The sequence below is a fragment of the Serinus canaria genome, chromosome 4 (genome assembly GCF_022539315.1).
Source record: "Serinus canaria isolate serCan28SL12 chromosome 4, serCan2020, whole genome shotgun sequence".
Classification (NCBI taxonomy): Eukaryota; Metazoa; Chordata; class Aves; order Passeriformes; family Fringillidae; genus Serinus; species Serinus canaria.
In genome coordinates, this window is record NC_066317.1 from 70,507,136 (window position 1) to 70,525,673 (window position 18,538).

At 54.8% G+C, this 18,538-nt stretch overlaps 1 protein-coding gene and 1 long non-coding RNA gene across 3 annotated transcripts in view; both read right to left on the reverse strand.

Moving 5' to 3' along the window:
- Positions 1-18,538, reverse strand: part of EXOC6B (exocyst complex component 6B) — a 307,067-nt gene that overhangs the window by 168,140 nt on the left and 120,389 nt on the right. For both annotated transcript variants that reach the window (XM_050973380.1, XM_050973381.1), the window contains exon 7: positions 2,429-2,605. In XM_050973380.1, the coding sequence (XP_050829337.1) occupies positions 2,429-2,605 (177 nt within the window). The remainder of the gene's footprint in view (positions 1-2,428; positions 2,606-18,538) is intronic.
- On the reverse strand, positions 14,059-14,739 carry LOC127059507 (uncharacterized). The gene is made up of 3 exons (XR_007777422.1): positions 14,594-14,739; positions 14,346-14,407; positions 14,059-14,158 (listed from the first exon to the last, which is right to left on the reverse strand). It is a non-coding gene; the product is annotated as an uncharacterized LOC127059507 (long non-coding RNA).

Sequence of the window (18,538 nt, forward strand, 5' to 3'; positions counted from 1 at the left end):
CTCCATGGCATCTTCTCCATGGGTGTTCCTCCATGGCATCTCCTCCATGGGTGTTCCACCATGACATCTCCTCCATGGCATCTGCTCCATGGCATCTCCTCTATGGCATCTCCTCCATGGGATATTCCCCATGGCATCTCCTCCATGGCATCTCCTCCATGGCATCTCCTCCAGGACACCTGGCCAGGTGCACCCGGGGGTCCCGTGGCTGCTGCCCCTCCCCCACTGCTCTTCATCACCACGGACAGCGGCCACTGCCCACCCTGGCACAGGGACTGGGATGGGGACAGCTCCTCCTGCCCATCCCCCACTGCAGGGTCACCCCCTGTGAGGTCCCCAAAGTGCCACCACACCCAGAGATGGGATTCACCTGCCTGAGGCCGGCCAGGACCATGGAATCATGGAAGGGCTCAGGTTGGAAGGGACCTTAAATCCCATTCCCACCCCATCCATGGGCAGGGACACCTCCCACTGTCCCAGGTGGATCCAACCTGGCCTTGGGCACTGCCAGGGATCCAGGGGCAGCCACAGCAAATCTGGGAATTCCAGCCCAGCCCCTGCCCACCCTCCCAGACAGCAATTCCTTGCCCAGATCCCAGCCCAATCTCCCCTTTCCCAGTGGCAGCCATTCCCTGGCTCCTGTCCCTCTGTCCCTTGTCCCCAGTCCCTCTCCAGCTCTCCTGGAGCCCCTCCAGGCCCTGCCAGGGGCTCTGAGCTCTGCCTGGAGCCTTCCCTTCTCCAGGGGAACATTCCCAGCTCTCCCAGCCTGGCTCCAGCCCTCAGCAGCTCCAGGGCCTCATTCCATGCTCCTGTAGGAATGTGGATCCCACCCCGAGGGTCCCAGAGCAGGCTCCAGGAGGGCTCAGGGCTGACCCCACAATTCCATCCCCACGGAACAAAGTGTGGCCTCGCTCTGCTCTGGATGCACACCAGCTGTGGAAAGGAGGGGATGGATTTGCAGAGGGAGAACAGAAAGCCCAGAACCACTGGAACAATCCCAACTTCAAATTTCCAGCCTGTCCTCGGTCCCCTCCCTGTCTGCCCAGGGGCTGTCACGGTCAGGGTGACACACACCCCCAGCCCAGGGATGGCTGTAGCTGAAAACATCATTTTCCTGACCAAAGAGGCTTCAGCAAGGGAGAAAAACCATCCAGAGGGGCAGAACCTCCCAGAGTTCTTCCCATCCAGACAGAACTTCCCAAAAGGTCCAGGACATGGCTGCACCCTGTGGGAACTCAGCCCATCCCTCCTGATGTCCAGAGCTACCGAGAGAGCCCTTGGGGGGCTCGGGAGCCTTGGAATGTTGCCAGAAGCACTTGGTGGATGGATTTTGATCCATCAGGGATGTGCCAGCGGTGTGTGAGGAGATGGAACCTGTGGGAATCACTGGGGTGGGAATGGTGAAGGGAAGACACAATTATAGGGTAAATCCCAGATTTTGGGGTTTGGTACAGGGGGGTTATGGAGACAAGATGGAGGAGTCAGGGCATGTCAAAGGGCTCTTCTTTCTTATTCTTGTCGTCCATCTCCTGGTGTGGTGTTGGCACTTGGGGATTGGTCTGGGGTGAGGGTGCACTGGGTGACGAGGGTGACAGGTATTGGGGATAAAAGGTAAATCTGATATCGGTAGTTTTTGTTATAAAAGATGTGCCCGCCTTGGGGGTGGTCAGAGTGCCTTTGGCTGCCCTGCTGCTCAGATCCAGGTCGGGCAGAGAAGGGACTTTGTAGATAAGAAACAATAAACAATCCTGAAGACCGGAAAACCCTGGAGTCCAGACTCATCTTTTGAGGCCCAGCGTGCCAGAACCATCCTAAGGGTGTGTGGGAGCAGAGATGGACAGCCCAACCCCATAGCACCCCAAGGAATGATGGACACATCCAAAGGCTCAACCTCCCCAGCCCTGCAGCTCTGGATCTCAGAGCTGCCTTTCCTGAGACACGGGGCTCAGTTCCATGGGAAACATCCCAAATCCCAGGTGAACCAGCACTAGAGGAAGGAAAAACCAACGCCATCCCCAGGTTATGTGGCTCCCAAAACCCTCTGCCAGGTCCCAGGGAGCTGCAGCAGGAAGGGAAGAAGGGAGCACATGAAGGAATTCCGATTTCCACCTCCCATCCTGACACAAGCCCTCATCCAGACAAACCAAAGGAAAAGGCCAAAAATCGGGTTATGGAGCAATGTTTCCATGAGGGATGGATGTTCTCCAGCAGCACCAAGGCGCTGGGACAGACTGGGCTGAGCAGTTCCCAATCCTTGGCCTCTCTGCTGAGCCCAGTTATGGAAATAGGGATAAAACCCCAAAATAACCAAATCTGGAGACACATCCCACGTTGTCCAGCCTCTCCTGCACCTTCAGGACCTCCCCATGAGCAAGGAGCAAACCCTTGAGACACCAGAGGCACCCCACAGCACCCAGTTAGAGTTTACCTCTTCCTCCTCATCCTCATCCTCCACATCCAGGATCCCCGAATCCTGCTCCGACATGGGGCTGGTGTTCTTCACCTCCAGCTCGGAGCTGGCGCTGAACTCCTTCTTGGATTTCTTCCCCCCGCTAATCCTGGGCTGCTGGGACACGATGTTGTCCAGGTTTCTCTGCTGCTGTGCCTAGGAGCAAACACAGATTCCACCTGGGATTTCATTTGGCTTCCAGGCACGAGGCGCAGCCAGCCCCGCCAGGGGACAAAGGCGGAATTCCGACACGTCGCCTTTCCCCCGGCCCAGATACTCCCAGATCCATTTGCAAAGCAGGCCGGGGATTATGCAAGATCCCAAACACGCTCCTGACTCTTTCCAAATCCCAAGGCCCCGGCCCCCGTGCTGCCACATTGATCCGTTTACGGCCCAGCTGCAGCAATATTGGCCCGCGGGCCATGTGGTGACTGTCACCGGCCGCGCTCGGGGACCTCCTGAACCGCTGGGCTCGTTCCTCTTTTCCAGCTGTGGCGGCACAAAACATTCCACATCTGGGCCCCAGAGGTTCCTGAAAGCATTTTTGTGGGAGCCCAGGAGGGTTTAATTGCGCATTGTCGATGTGCGGAACGAGCCGTAAAAGGTGCTCCAGGAAAACGTGCTGGAAGCGGCGGGATGGAGGGGCTGGGAACACGCCGAGTTATTCCAGGGGTTCTGGGGTTGTCTGGCAGCTGAGGTCACACTGTGCCCTCCTGCAAAAACTCCATTGTTTCTCCTTTGATATGGAGCACAATAAGGGCAGGAAAAGCGGTTCAGCCCCACTTGTTCAGGGGCTGATCGAGTTCAGACCGAAGGGCAGGGAATGGGAACAGCACGAACACACAGGGGGTCTCCAGGGCCAAATCCCAGCCAAAACCAGGGGGACAAGGCCAATCCCATGGATGTGGCCCTGCTGGACACCTGGGTTTGTGTGCCGGTGTAACTGGAAAATAAACACCAGGAAAACCTGGAATTTATACGGATTTAGACCCAGATTTAGAGGATTCCTCCCCGAATTATGCTGTGGATTTTTTATCTATCAGGAGAAAGGTGTGTGGGAATCGTGGAATCATGGACAGGATCTTCAGGATCCTCTCGTTCCATGGGCAAGGACACTTTCCACAAGCCCAGGCAGTTCCTGGACATCCTGGAATTCCAGGACTCTCTGAGGTGGCAGAAGGGGCCCATCCCCTTCCCTACGGGAATGTGGCAGCCTGGATTTAGAAGGAAGCAGGAAATCCATTAAACCTGTTGGAGATCCAGCTGTCAGCAACACCAAGGGGGAATTAAAACATTACCAATGACTATTAAAAATCTCTAATTATTAATTACCTCTGCTCCCTGAACTGCAGAGAGCACAGAGTGGGCCTGATCTGCGTGCAAACCTCCCAGATTATTTCCTTTTCAACACCTGGACGTTTTAACGTCCCACCAAAAATAATTCAGGAGCAGCTTTGATTTTTGCCAGCCTGGAAATCCCTTTGGAATCTCCCCTTGGGAAGCAAAACCCCACCAGGGACCGAGCACTGGAGTAATTCCTACACCTGAGGAATATTTAAACCCAAGCACGGCATGAAGACCCCATTCCTTGGAAGATCCAGGCATGGACACCCCATTCCTTGGAAAACCCAGCTCAAAGTGCTCCTCACCCCGAGCACACACAATCAGCTCTGAACTAATCAACGAGCTGGGCAATCCATACCAAAATTCCATGCACAAAGCTGCCCCTGGAGGCGGCTGCAGCGGGAACAGGAGCAAATCCTTGGATGGGGATGTGAATCCTTGTGGGATGCGTTATCCCACAGCACAACCTTGACCTCTAGTGGTTGGAAAGCAGGAGTAGCCCTGGAGTTTATTTACTCCGAGTGCTCCTCCCAGCTGAGCCAGGGGACTCCCAGCCCCATCCCTTTAAAAAAAAAAACCTCTTCAGGGATGAATCCCAACAATGGGAATTTTTGCAACACAGCCCCAGAGGAGAAGGTCTGGGTGGACATGCCCAGGACAAAGTTTTGCTCCCGACGTCAGGACGCGGGGCCGAAGGGGAAAGGGGCATTTTTGGCACCGGGGTTTTCGGACTTCAGAGGCAGCACTCTATAGAAAGGCCTTGCAACATCCCATAAAGGGAATTAGGACTTCAAAAAGGGGCGGGAGCCCTCGGTCCTTCAGAAGAGAACACAACAAAGGGTCGGGGCTTGGGCCCGCCCAGCGCCGCCATCGGTTTCCCAACCAGGCCTAATGAAGTTATAACCCTGAATCCACTGGAAATTCCCCCAAAAGCAAGCCCAGCGCACTCATTAAACCCTCCAGCTTATGTAATCCCTCTCCTTCTGCAGAGGGGAGGATCAGAGGGTGGGAAAAGGCGCAGCTCTGGACGGAGCCCTGAGCTGGACACGGCTCGTTAAGCAGGGCGGAGCGCACAGGCGGTCATGGGAGAGGGAAATCTGGGATAACCAGCTGCAGGATGCTGCTGCCAGCCCTGGACTCCCCTGCCCCAGCCCTCGGAGGGGAACACACGGGATTGCAGCCTGGACACGGAGCTGGTGTCACCAAGGGTCCGTGGAAGTGCTCTCTAAGGATCACCAACCTCGGTGCCACCTCTGTTTTCCAGCAGGGATTAATCTTCCCCGCGTGGGAGCACAGCAGGACCAGGTGTCAATACTGGTAAGATCCAAACCAAGTGTTGGTAAGACCTCATAAATTCCAGTTATTTAGAAATCAAGGAAATCTGTCCCTCCGGCATCGCTCCAGGACAAGGAGCCCCACAGGGAATTTACCCCCCAGACTTTCATTTGGCACTTTTAATGCAAATAAATTGATTTATCAAGAGAAGAGTTTTGACCTGGATTGAAGTCCAAGCACCAGCTGAGAAAATCACAGAATCCGGGAATGGTTTGGGTTAGAAGGGACCACAAATCCCACCCCATTCCAACCCCAGGGACACCTTCCCCTATCCCAGGGCGCTCCAAGCCCCAGAGTCCAACCTGGCCTTGGACACTCCCAGGGATCCAGGGGCAGCCACAGCAAATCTGGGCACCCTGTGCCAGGGCCTGCCCACTCTCTGAATGGAAAAAAAAGGGAAAAATTTGTATGTCCCAACTCCCAGATATCCCAAAAACCAGCCAGAGGATGCTCCCGAAGGCACACAAGGTTTCCAGCCCACCAGGAGCAACTGGGACCTTGAGGAATCGTCACCTTCCAGGATTTTTGTGGGGGGAATTTGAGGAATCTTCACCTTTCAGAATTTTTAAATGGGACAAGATTTTCCAGGGATTTCTGCCTGAATGGCCTGACATCCACTCAGTGGAGGTTTGTCCCCTTCCCTCTCTGGGAACACCGGAGCCAAATCCCGACCGGAGATGGGCACATTCCCACTGCAGCAGGAGCAGGAATGCCCTGAGCCCAGCATGAAGGAGTGATCCAGGAGCCAGGCCCTGCACAGCCCAGCAGGAACGGGAATGGCTTTTCCATCCCCACCAGGGCATTCCCAGCCCCCGCTCCCGGCAGGAAACGCTCTGGGCTGAGGTGACCTCCAAGTGAGAAATATCGAGTTCTCGAAGTCAGCGAGGTTTGGGTTTCACTGCAGGGAAAGGCAGGGCTGGGGGGAGGCCCAGAGGAAGCAGCTCTGGAGAAATCCGGGATTATCCAGAGGAACTCCCCAGCTCATTCCCAGCACCTCTCCAGGCTGGGGTGCAGCAGAACAACCCTTCCATGGATTTGCTGGGGCGCAGGAAGGATCAAACCCGACCTGCAGAGGAGCACTGGGGGGTCTGGGGATCTGTTCCCACATCAAAGGCCGGGTGACACCCGGGGTGCCCTCGGAAAACCCACGGAAATGGGGCTGGGGGAGCCCTAAAGCCCTCAGGGGGTGACAAACCCAACCCAAAATCCCCTCACCTTTTGGTGTGGTTTTCAGGAAAGCGAGGCCAGTTTGGGGTTATCCTGTGGGATTGCCTCAGGATAACCCCAGGACCAGCAATCCTGGCTCGCTCTGCTCCGTGGGAACATGAAAAAGGCAGGAGAGCCGAGCCCTGGTCACAGCTGATGTCACTTTTGGGAATCAAACACAAAGTGCTGGGATCCTGGAGGTGAAGTTCCCTCCAAGCACGGCCACGTCCCTCATCCACAGCAGCCTGGGAGATCAGGAGCACCCCCATCCCTCCATCAGGGCAGAATTCCCAGCTCCTGGAGGGAATCCTCTATCCAGACTGGTGGCAGGACAGGCAGGGGCACCTGTCACCTGCAGGGCCAGGCCCGGGTCAGTGACCCCCTCTGTGCACTGAGGCTGTCACCAGGCAGGCCAGGAGACTTTCAGGGGACCTGGGACAGCAGGAGGTGTCCCTGCCCACGGCACGGGGTGGAATGGGATGGGATTTAAGATCCCTTCCCGCCTAAACCACCCTGGGATTATCTGATGATGTAAATCCTGTCTCCTGCACGTCCCTTCACCGAGGGCTCAACCCTGCAGGACACAGCTTTGGGGGTTCCTCCTCAAACCCTCAAATTCCCACAGAAATGTGGATTCCCCATCCCTGGAAGTGTCCAAGACCAGGCTGGACAGGGCTTGGAGCAAGCTGGGATAGTGGAGGGTGTCCTTTCCTAGGCAGGGCTGGGATGATTTTTAAGGTCCCTTCCAACCCAAACCATCCTGGGAAGGACATCCCTCAGCATTCCAGGATCCATCCCAAAAAGCTTGAGAACAGCAACTCCACCTTCCCACCCCTCACAACCAAACCAACCCAGCCCAACCAAGCCGGAGCTGAACTTTTTTTTGTAGCTGAATTTTTCAGGGTTGGGTTTTTCAAAGCAACTCAGTTCCTCGAGATGGAGTGACCCCGGCTCCAAACCTGCACCCAACAGCCATGGAGAAATTCCCAGTGCCATGGGATCATTCCCATTGCCATGGGGTCATTCCCAACGCCATGGAGTCATTCCCAATGCCATGGAGTCATTCCCAATGCCATGGAGTCATTCCCAATGCCATGGAGTCATTCCCATTGCCATGGGGTCATTCCCATTGCCATGGGTCATTCCCAATGCCATGGAGTCATTCCCAATGCCAAGGGATCACTCCCAACGCCATGGAGTCATTCCCAGAGCAGGCCAGGGACTCCTCCAGGCTCTGCCTCCAGAGCCACCCTCAGGAAAAGTTTGTTCCAGCACCTCCAGGAGGAAGGAGCTCCTCTAAAACTCCAACGTGGTCATTTTTGTAACCTCCCCTTGTTTTCTGCAGCCCTCGGCACACACCTGAGTCTCACCTGCCCTCACCTCCAGGCACCAATTTTTACTTTTGAGCAGGACCTGATCAGGATTTTCCTGATGGGACACGAGATAAAGCCCGGGAGAAGGGGCCGGTGACTGAAAGGGAGCCATGATTTAAAGGCTGGCTTTGGTAGTTTTGATTAGTTCCTGCTGTGATGGTTTTACAGACCCCTCCAATGGGCTGAGACACTGAATTTTCAAATATCAGTTCCCAGTATCCCCAGGAATGGGATGCATATTCCTTAAGGAATCTTAAGGGGAAAAAGAAAGGGGAAAAAAAAAAAAAAGCAGCAGCAAAGCCGACTGGCTACGGGGGTAGGGAAAAAAAAGAACATTAATAAAAAATGACAGTAGGGCTGGAGGCCTGCCAGAGAGCCATTCCAAAGTTATAAAATCCCCCTGGGATCAGATAAAAGCAGGGATTATTACTGCAAGGTGTAAACTCCACACTCGGCCGCAGCTCCTGCTTTGAGTTTGCCCGCGGAGCCGGGACCGGAGGGGCTCGGCTCTCCCGCTCCCGGTGCTAACTTGTTATCAGAGCAGACAATTTGTTGGAGGTTTGGCTGACAAAGTTCTCCCTGGGCTCAGGAAACGAGGCCCAACAATGGGAGGGTTTTTTGTTTTTTTTTTTTTGAACTCCATTCCAGGTCATTAAATAAAAGGAGTTGGGAAATGCAGCGCTGGATGGGTTTGCTCTCCCCTGTGCACAGACTCAGCCTCAAACCCCACTCCTCATTCCCTAAAAAGGCTCTTCCACCTCAGCCCATCCAGAGCTGAAATCCACCCTGGGTCTGATATTCCTAAACATCAATTTTCCTCAAATACGAGTTTTTGGCATCGAGTGTGTGAGGAGGAAAGTGCAATTCCCCCTTTGCTTTGCTCTCACCCCGTGATTTACCCCCATCCCCTGCTCCTTTTCCCAACCTGGATTTAATCCAGGCCTAATTCCACGGATTTTACAGTTCAATATTCCCTGGCCAGAACAAGGGCACTGCTGTGGCAGCAGGACCCCACTGGATACCCAAAAATTCCTGTTTGTGCTGCCCTGGATCCCTGGAAGTGCCCAAGGCCAGGCTGGGCACTGGGATGGCAGCACCCTGGGACAGGGGAAGGCATTGGGGTTGGAATGAGATGGGATTTGAGGTCCCTCCCAACACAAACCATTCCAGGATTCTGGAGCCCCTCAGATCTGGGAGAGCTGGGAATGTTCCCCTGGAGAAGGAAAAAATCCAGGGAATATTTAAAATCCCTGAAGGGGCTCCAGGAGAGCTGGAGAGGGACTGGGGACAAGGGACAGAGGGACAGGAGCCAGGGAATGGCTGCCACTGGGAAAGGGGAGATTGGGCTGGGATCTGGGCAAGGAATTGCTGGCTGGGAGGGTGGGCAGGGGCTGGGCTGGAATTCCCAGATTTGCTGTGGCTGCCCCTGGATCCCTGGCAGTGCCCAAGGCCAGGTTGGACACTGGGGCTTGGATCCACCTGGGACAGTGGGAGGTGTCCCTGCCCATGGATGGGATTAAACCCTCGGCCATATTTACCTCCTTGGAGCTCATTCAGTCACTGAGTTAATTCAGTTTTTCACACAAAACCCATTAAAGCTCAGCTGTTCTGGGGGAGGCTGCCCAGCCCAGCACCGGGAGAAGGGAATGATCCAAACCCTCCCTTCCAAGGAGAAATTTATCACACCAGGATTGATAAAAAGCCTTGGGCAACCACAGCCTCCGGGTCAGCTGCACAAAAAAAGCCACTTTTTAAGGAGCCCTTTATGGCCCAAGTGTTGATTTACACTTCTGTGGGATCCAGATCTGCGGGCAGCTTCAAAGGGAGCTCAGTGGGGCGATCACAGAGTTTATTTATCACATTTACACGGCAGCGCTGGAGCCGGGAGTGAGAGGGCAGCAGCAGCAGCAGCAGGAGGAGGAGGAGGAGGAGGAGGAGGGTGGGTGTTCCACAGGGAATTTCAAACACATGAAAGCCCTTGGCCTGACAACTCCACAGCTCGGGGCTCTGCTCCAGCAGCCCGAGCTCTGGGGCACAGAATGGTTTACAATTTATCTGAACTGAGACAGAACCAGGACTCTTTGATTCCCTTCCACCAAGCATTTCAAATTCCCTTTCCAGCCGGGAGCACCCCTGGATGAACCCCCCCCCACCCTGGGAGCTGCTGGGACCCCGGGCTGGTTCCACTCTGCCCAAGGAGGCACAGCCACGACTCCAAGCTCCACTGGGAACTCCCACACGTCCCTTTAAGCTTTCCTCACTTTTTGGGACCCAACCAGAGCCCTGAGTGAGAGAGGGAGCAGCAGAGCAATCACAGCCCAAGCTGGTCACAGGTGAGAGGGTCTGGAACCACTCAGGAGCACCCGAGCGTGCAGGGCCTGCTTTGGGAGCTCTCCCAGGGAACTGGGATTGTTTTCCAAGCCAGGCTTTGTTCCAACACGCTCCCTGACAAGCAAGGCATGGCACAGGGAACAGGGTTTGGGGCTTGGGGTTGGCTTTTTTTGGTGAAAGTGTTAAAAAGGAGAAATCCAGGCAAAAAAAGAACCCTGACCCTTTGTTTCCTCAGCAGAAAGAAACAGAGGAGAAGGGAATGAAGCTGGAGAGGAGAGTGGGGAGCTAAAGGGACAAATTCAGGCTCTGACTTAAGGATGTTCTCCCAGAGAACTGCAGAGTTACAAAACTGGGCAGTTCATGGAATCACGGAGCAGTTTGGGTTGGAAAAGCTCATCCCATTCCAGCCCTTCCATGGGCAGGGACACCTTCCCCTATCCCAGGGTGCTCCAAGCCTCTCCCTGCCCTTCCTTGGGCTCCCCCAGTGCAGCTCCGGGGCTTGGAGAGAGCCTGGAGCACCAGGAGAGCTCCTCCTCAATCCAAGGCACCCAGTGAAATTCCAGCCCCCAGCAGGGGAATAATCCCAGCTCCAGGAGCTCCCCAAAACCCCGGGGGCCTCTCCAGGTGGTGCTCCCACCTCTGTTCTTGCCAGGGAAGGTGGGACCCTCATCCCTCTGGAAATTCAGGATAAAAGCAGCCATGGATTAGATCTCACTGAAAGGGGGAGGTTTTGGGCTGGACTTTCCAGGGTTTGATCCAGGAGGAATTCTGGAACAACCATCCATGTGTGCTCAGCTTGGAGCTGCCCCTGCCCAAACCCTGACACCACACAGGGCCCTCACTCCAGCCACGAGTTTGAGCAGCCTGATTCCAACATTTCCCAGGGGTTTCCCTCCCATTTTCCCTTCCCACCAGCTGGGAAGCTGCTGCTTCCCTGAGGAACAGCCTGCCTGTTATCCCTGTTTTCCATGGCAGGAACTGCAGCAGGAGCTGCTCCCTCAGCCCCGGAGCAGACAGGAATTATCACTCATGGATGCCCCACTTTTCCTTGACCTCACAAAGCTCCCCAGGGAGTCAGCCTGGCCTGGGATGGAATCCTTGGATCCCGGTGTCCGTGGGAGTTCCCAGAGTGCTGCTCCACACCCCCTCCCTGGGCTCTGGCACTCGGAGATAAGGCTCCTTTCAAGATGCTGCTTTTGTTCCCTTTTATCAGCCTGGGCTGGGATTCTGAAGGACTCTGAGGGACTGGCCGTGGTCAGAGCACCTCCCTGGGATGGTCCTGACGCTCCCACAACAACAGCACTCAGTAAATCCCAGGAAAAGCCCAGCCTGGGCAGTCCTGGACAAAACGGGATTTTGGCTTTCCCACAGGACAGCCTGAAAGTCTTTGAGGGAGATCTGGGAAGAGCTGCAGAGATCCTTTGGCTCTACCTCAGATCCCAGACCTGCAGGCAGGATCTCCTCAGCCATTCCCACAGAAACCTGGGACAGGGGGATCCCAAGGGGACACGTTCAGTGACTGAGGGACAGAGATGGGATCTGGAATGTTCACTGAGGCTGGGAAGGACCTGCCTGACCAAGGCTGCCCTGACATCCCCAAGCTCCTGTTTGCCATGGCACAGGAATGTTCTTCCAGGGATTGGCCACGGCTGCTGCCCTGAAGTGCCACGTGCTCCAGAGCTATGGACAAAGTGAAATCCTCATGGAACCCTGAAAACCACCTTGTTCTACCTTGTCCCAGGTGGATCCAACCTGGCCTTGGGCACTGCCAGGGATCCAGGGGCAGCCCCAGCAAATCTGGGAATTCCAGCCCAGCCCCTGCCCACCCTCCCAGCCAGCAATTCCTTGCCAAGATCCCAGCCCAATCTCCCCTTTCCCAGTGGCAGCCATTCCCTGGCTCCTGTCCCTCTGTCCCTTGTCCCCAGTCCCTCTCCAGCTCTCCTGGAGCCCCTCCAGGCCCTGCCAGGGGCTCTGAGCTCTGCCTGGAGCCTTCCCTTCTCCAGGGGAACATTCCCAGCTCTCCCAGCCTGGCTCCAGAGCAGAGGGGCTCCAGCCCTGCAGCAGCTCCGGGGCCTCCTCTGGGCTCTCTCCAGCAGCTCCACGTCCTCCTGCTGTTGGCCCAGGGCTGGGGCAGCTCTGCAGGTGGGCTCTCACCTGAGGGAGGGCACAGGGACACAATTCCCACCTTTCCTTTGGGATCTGCCCAGGGCTGGGCAGGGGGGTCTGGGCTGGGCCATTCCAGCCTCATCCACAACATCCCAAATCCCTCTCCCGGGGCTGCTCTCCATCCTTTCCCTTCCTTCTCCTCCCAGCCTGGATTGTGCTGGAATTTCCCTGCCCCCGGTGCAGCCCCAGCCCTGCTGGACTTGCTGAGGTTCTGTCCCAGCTCTCTGGCAGTGACCCCCAGCCCATCCCTCACCCCAGTGTCCGTCTGTCCCTGTCTGTCTGTCCATCCTGCAGCCAGGGGTGCTGTGTGGGACAGAGCCAAACGCTGAGCACAGCCCTGATGGATCCTGCCAGTCCCTTTTCCCTTTTCCACCAAACCTTTAGGAGCAGCCTGGGAGAGGATCACAGGCAAAGGCTGAGCCCTAAATCCCAAAGAGCCCCCAGGCACCCTGCTCATCCCAGGAGCAGCAGCACCTCCACCTTCTTCAGGAGATTTAAAAACAAAAAAAAAAAGGATAAATCCTTGTTGGAACAAAGCCCTTTTCATTCTGTTTGGGAATAACCCCTCTGGTTTTTTTGATGAGAAACCCACAAAGCAGCTGCCAACGGGGCTGAGCCACAAAGAGCAGCTCAGCTGGGGGAGAACAAAATGGCTTTTTCAGGAATAATCATCTTCCCCAAGATCCCTGAGCTTCGGGGAGCAGCAGAAGAAAGCAGAACATTATTTGGTTAGTGCTGGTTTTAATTAATCACAGAATTAGCCAGGCCCTGCCTCCCCCAGCACGGTGACTGTAAGGAATATTTAATCCCAATATGAAAAGTTTCAACTTTACAGAAGAGCTTCAATTTCATTTTCCTGCCTCCCCTTCACAAAGATCCCTCTGATAATGTGAAATATTCTGTCGATAAATACATTTTTTATTTCCTAAGCACTGGGGCGTGAGGGTTGGGGATTTAGAGAAGAGATTACAGCAGAGAAAAATGAAATTATACATTCAGCACTCAGCGCTGCTCTCCAAAACCAACTCTCCCAACTGAAACCACTTTTTGTGGTCTTTTTTAACATAAAAATGAACTTAGTCAACACATTACATAATTCTCCTCTCCCACAGTATGTTCCCAGGATTTTTTCTCCCTGCATCCCTCACTAATATTTCACTCACACCACAATTTTTAGGACTGAGCCTAAAAAGGTTTCAAGGCCATAAATCAAAACCTGATCTCATCTCGCTGCTGTAAATTCACTTCATGGTCACCCTTGAAAGCACCACGAGTTATTGCAGAATTCAAATTATGCTTTAAAAAAAAAAATAAAATAAAAAATCTCTCCATGCTCTGAGTGCTCCAGCCTCAGACTCCACCCCAGGAGCATGGAGCGCCTCCCAAACCCGTTTTTCATTCCCTGGGCGTGATCTGCCCTCTAAAGGCGTCTGGGGAAACTACAGAGAGCTCTGTGAGCCTTAAAAAAACCCCTGGATGGGTTGGATTTTCCTTTTCTTTCCCTCTCTGGCTTCTCCCTCTGTCCCAGCCACACAGGAGGGGCCCAGGCTCGGCTTAACCAGGCTGGACCTGAGCTCAGCCCAGCCAGGACCATCCTCAATCTCCAAACTCCAGAGGACAGAGCCTGGAGCTCCCTCTGGACACTGAGGGATGAGCACCGGGCACAGCAGGGTTTAATCCAGGCCTAATTCCATGGATCCCACAGCTCTGCATTCCCTGGGCAGGACAAGGGGCCTGCCCTGGCAGCAGGAGCCCAACAATTCCCACCTGGGCTGCCCTGGATCCCAACAATTCCCACCTGGGCTGCTCTGGATCCCAACAATTCCCACCTGGGCTGCCCTGGATCCCCAACAATTCCCACCTGGGCTGCCCTGGATCCCAACAATTCCCACCTGGGCTGCCCTGGATCCCAACAATTCCCACCTGGGCTGCCCTGGATCCCAACAATTCCCACCTGGGCTGCCCTGGATCCCCAAAATTTCCTGTTTGGGCTGCCCTGGATCCCAACAATTCCCACCTGGGCTACCCTGGATCCCAACAATTCCCACCTGGGCTGCCCTGGATCCCCAACAATTCCCACCTGGGCTGCCCTGGATCCCCAACAATTCCTTTGGGGCTCCCTGGATCCCAACAATTCCCACCTGGGCTGCCCTGGATCCCAACAATTCCCACCTGGGCTGCCCTGGATCCCAACAATTCCCACCTGGGCTGCCCTGGATCCCAACAATTCCCACCTGGGCTGCCCTGGATCCCAACAATTGTCCCGATCCCACATTCCCACCTGGGCTGCCCTGGATCCCAACACTGTCCTGACCAATTCCCCTGGGCTGCCCTGGATCCCACAATCCCCTGGCTGCCTGGACCCAATCTGCCGGATCAACATTCCCACCTGGGCTGCCCTGGATCCCAACAATTCCCACCTGGGCTACCCTGGGAGAGTCCAAGGAAAGGCTGGATGGGGTTTGGAGCACCCTGGGACAGTGGGAGGTGTTGGGATTGGGATGGGATTGGATCTGAGGTCCCTTCCAGCACAAACTGTTCCCCTGGAGAAGGAAAAAAATCCAGGGAATATTTAAAATCCCTGGAGGGGTTCCAGGAGAGCTGGAGAGGGACTGGGGACAAGGGACAGAGGGACAGGAGCCAGGGAATGGCTCCCACTGGGAAAAGGGAGATTGGGCTGGGATCTGGGCAAGGAATTGCTGGCTGGGAGGGTGGGCAGGGGCTGGGCTGGGATTCCCAGAGAATCCCTGGATCCCTGGCAGTGCCCAAGGCCAGGATGGATCCACCTGGGATGGTGGGAGGGCTGGCACTGGATGGGATTTAGGGTCCCTTCCCACCCAAACCATTCCATGAACATCCCAACCAGCAATAACCTGGGATTTAGGCAGATCCCAGAATTCCATAATCAATAAAGTTGGAAAAGTCCTCCCAAGACCCCCCCCCCCAGTCCCAGCTGTGACCAAAATCCTTCATCCCAACCCGCCAGGGACACTCCCAGCAGGAACAGCCTGGCCTTATTCTGGGGACACCACAATGAAATCCTGGCTCTAAAACAACTCTAAAAATATTAAAAAGAATAAAATCCAAACGATGCCAAGCCCACTGCCAAGGCCAGGGCTCACAGGATGCAAATTCCAAGAGGAATCAGCAGAGCCACCCCCAGCCCTTCCCTGGCCACCAGTCTGGATCCCTCCCACCCCTCCTTGCCCCAGGTCTGAAACTCCCAGACTTCCAAATTACAGCCCCAGTTTTTAAGAGCCCAAAATAAACAGCAGCTTGTACCAGGAAAAGAAAAAAAAAAAAAAAAAAAAAATTGAAAAAGGGCAATTAGAAAGTCAGAATTCCTCCAAGTTCTCGTTAGTAAAAGTTTTATATCCCTCCAACATGTGGCACTCCAGGAGAAAACCTGGCAGAGGGGAAAATGCCCTGGTCCCCCTTCCCTGAGCACAGCAACGTTCCAGCCTTGGCCAAGGTGGTTCCTATTAGGGGCTTTTTTTCCATTGGAATTTTACTGGTTAATTTTATGGGAACAAATCAAGGGAGCTGCGTGGAATAAATCTATTAAGGATAAAAAAACGTAACCCTGCAAATAAAAAAAAAAAAAAACCCGGAAAAATCTCACACCTCCCCTGCAGCCCTTTCCAATTTTCATTTATGGGCCTTTAACAGGGAGCAGTGGAGCTGGGAGGTCCTCCTGGAGTCCCCACCGGTGCCACACGTGTGGCATCCCAGCCATGAGTGGCTTTGTGCTGGTCCCCTCCTCCAGGTGTCCAACTCCACCTGCTGCTGGAACAGGATTAAATAAAAAAATCCCATTTTTACAGGGAATTCTCCTCCCCCCACGGGATGGGGCTGGGAAGGGGAGCTGAAGGACAGAATTCCAAAGGGTTTGGAGTGCTCTGCCTCCATCTGGAGTTCGTGGGGCTGCACCTGCTTTTCACAAGGTGTGAACGTGACCCCCCAAAGAGCTCAGAGGCTCCAGAGCTGCCTTGATCCGAGGGAACGGCGGGGAGATAAATCCAGGTGGGAAAAGGTTTGGGAGCAGAACGTGAAACCCTCAGAGGTGGGCGAGCAAAAGGCCACGAGGTGCAGCCAGGGCAGGGGCTGGGACAGGGAAATCCCAGCACAAGCCAGGCTGGGAGGGGAAAGGATGGAGAGCAGCCCTGGGAGAGGGAATTGGGAATGTTCCCCTGGAGAAGGGAAAAATCCAGGGAATCCTCAGAGCCCCTGGAGGGGCTCCAGGAGAGCTGGAGAGGGACTGGGGACAAGGGACAGAGGGACAGGAGCCAGGGAATGGCTGCCACTGGGAAAGGGGAGATTGGGCTGGGATCTGGGCAAGGAATTGCTGGCTGGGAGGGTGGGCAGGGGCTGGGCTGGAATTCCCAGATTTGCTGGGGCTGCCCCTGGATCCCTGGCAGTGCCCAAGGCCAGGTTGGATCCACCTGGGACAGTGGGAGGTGTCCCTGCCATGGATGGGGTGGGCTGGAGGAGCTTTAAGGTCCCTTCCATCCCAATCCATTCTGGAATTCTGGGATATCTCTGGATCCCCAGGAACACATGAGATAAAGAACAAGGTCAGACAAAGTCTCCACACCCAACCCTGACACTTTTCCATCAGTTTCAGAGGAATTCTTTCCAGTGAAATCCCAGCTGCCTTTGCTGCCCCACTGCAGGAGCAGGGATGTGTTTGGAGCAGCTCCATCCTGGCTGACCTGGACATCGTGGATGTCCCAAATTCCTCCTGGGAATTGCTCCTCACTGCAGGACAAGCTGGTCTGCAGCAGGGACAGAGGAACCCTGTGGGATGGGGCAGGGGGCAGAGATGGCACTGACAGCAAGAAAGGGGAAAAAAGGGGGAAAAAGGGAAAACCCAACATTCACCTGCCAACGTGTGAGCTCCTCCCAGGGCTCCCAAGGGCAGGGACATCCCCAAGGCTTTGGTCCCCGCTGGGATCAAAGGGAACCAAAAACCTGAGCTCCACAATTCCTGCGTTCAGCATCCTAAATTTCATCCCTTATTGAGAAAGGGAAGAGCTCCCCCAGCTCCTGAGGATTCACCAGGAAATTTGTTCCCTGTTCACCTCAGAATTTGGATTATTTTAGGCAATCAGGTGACAGCTGAGTAGGAAAATGGCAGAAGAAAACTGCAGGCAGCCCCAAAAACACCTTCCAGCACTGCTGGAACTGCCCAGAGCTCCCAGGAATGGATGCAGGGAAGAATCCCACCCAAAAATGTCCTTTCTTTTCCCCCAGCACAGTGACAGGGAGAGCCCCTGCCACAACACCCCCAAAGATTCGCTTCTGCAAATAATCAGAAAAATCTTCAAGGACCTGGAGCCTCCTCATCCTCCAAATAAATTCCGAGCTGCCTTTTTCTTCCCTTTCCAAGTGGAGTGGAACAGAGAGATCCTCCCTTCTCCCAAAGTCTTAATAATGTTCTTCAAACGCCTTGGAGATGCTTCAAGAGAAAGCACTGAAGAAATATTAACCAGGATTTCATCCCAAAGCCTCGGAGCTCATTTCAGGGCTGGCTCCACATTCCAGCCTCGTTCCCTGCTCCCAAATCCCTCCTGCTTTAAGGTGACGGGCGGGTGGCTGCTTCCAAAGGTTGGGAACCTCCAGAGCTTTATCCTGCGGGGTTTGTAAATCCCTTTTTCCCTGCTTTGTGAGTGGAAGCCCAGGTTTTCCACAGCCCCAGAGGGACATTCAGGGAAATCTGGCCGTGGGTGCTGTCCCTGTCCCGAGCCCGGAGCCGGAGAGCTCCCGGAGCTGCCGAGTCTGACGCTAATGAGAAATAAGGAGCTCCCAGCCCAGCTGCCATGAGAGCAAACACCACAAATGTGCTCCCAATTTCTTGCTCAGCTCCAAAGATTTGTGAGGACTTTGTGGAGCTACTGCAAGGAGTTAGGAGTGATGAAGTGCGAGGCTGCGGCCGGGGCCGAAGGACGCAGACGCTGCCTCGTTACTGCCCCGCTAATTGAGGTCCTGCTCGGCCTGGAACGCCGCGGGAGCGGCAGGAAAACGTCTGGGAGCTTTCCCTTCTCCAGCCAACCTTTAAAAAACACTTTATAAAACCCCACCGAGCCCCAGGAGCCGGCCAGGAATGATCCAGGGGGATCTCGGCCGGCTCTCTCTTCCCGAAGGTGAGATGGAAAAGCTTGGGGAGCGTTTTGGATACCTGGATTTAGGGAAAACCCAGGGGATGTGGGGAATGATGGACTTTCCAAGGGAAAGCAGGCTCTGGTGCTTGTCACAGCTCCGGGAAAGGAGGAGCAAGGATGGGCCCAGTTAAAGACTGGGAGAGTGGGAAAAGAGGAGCTCGTGGAATTCTGTA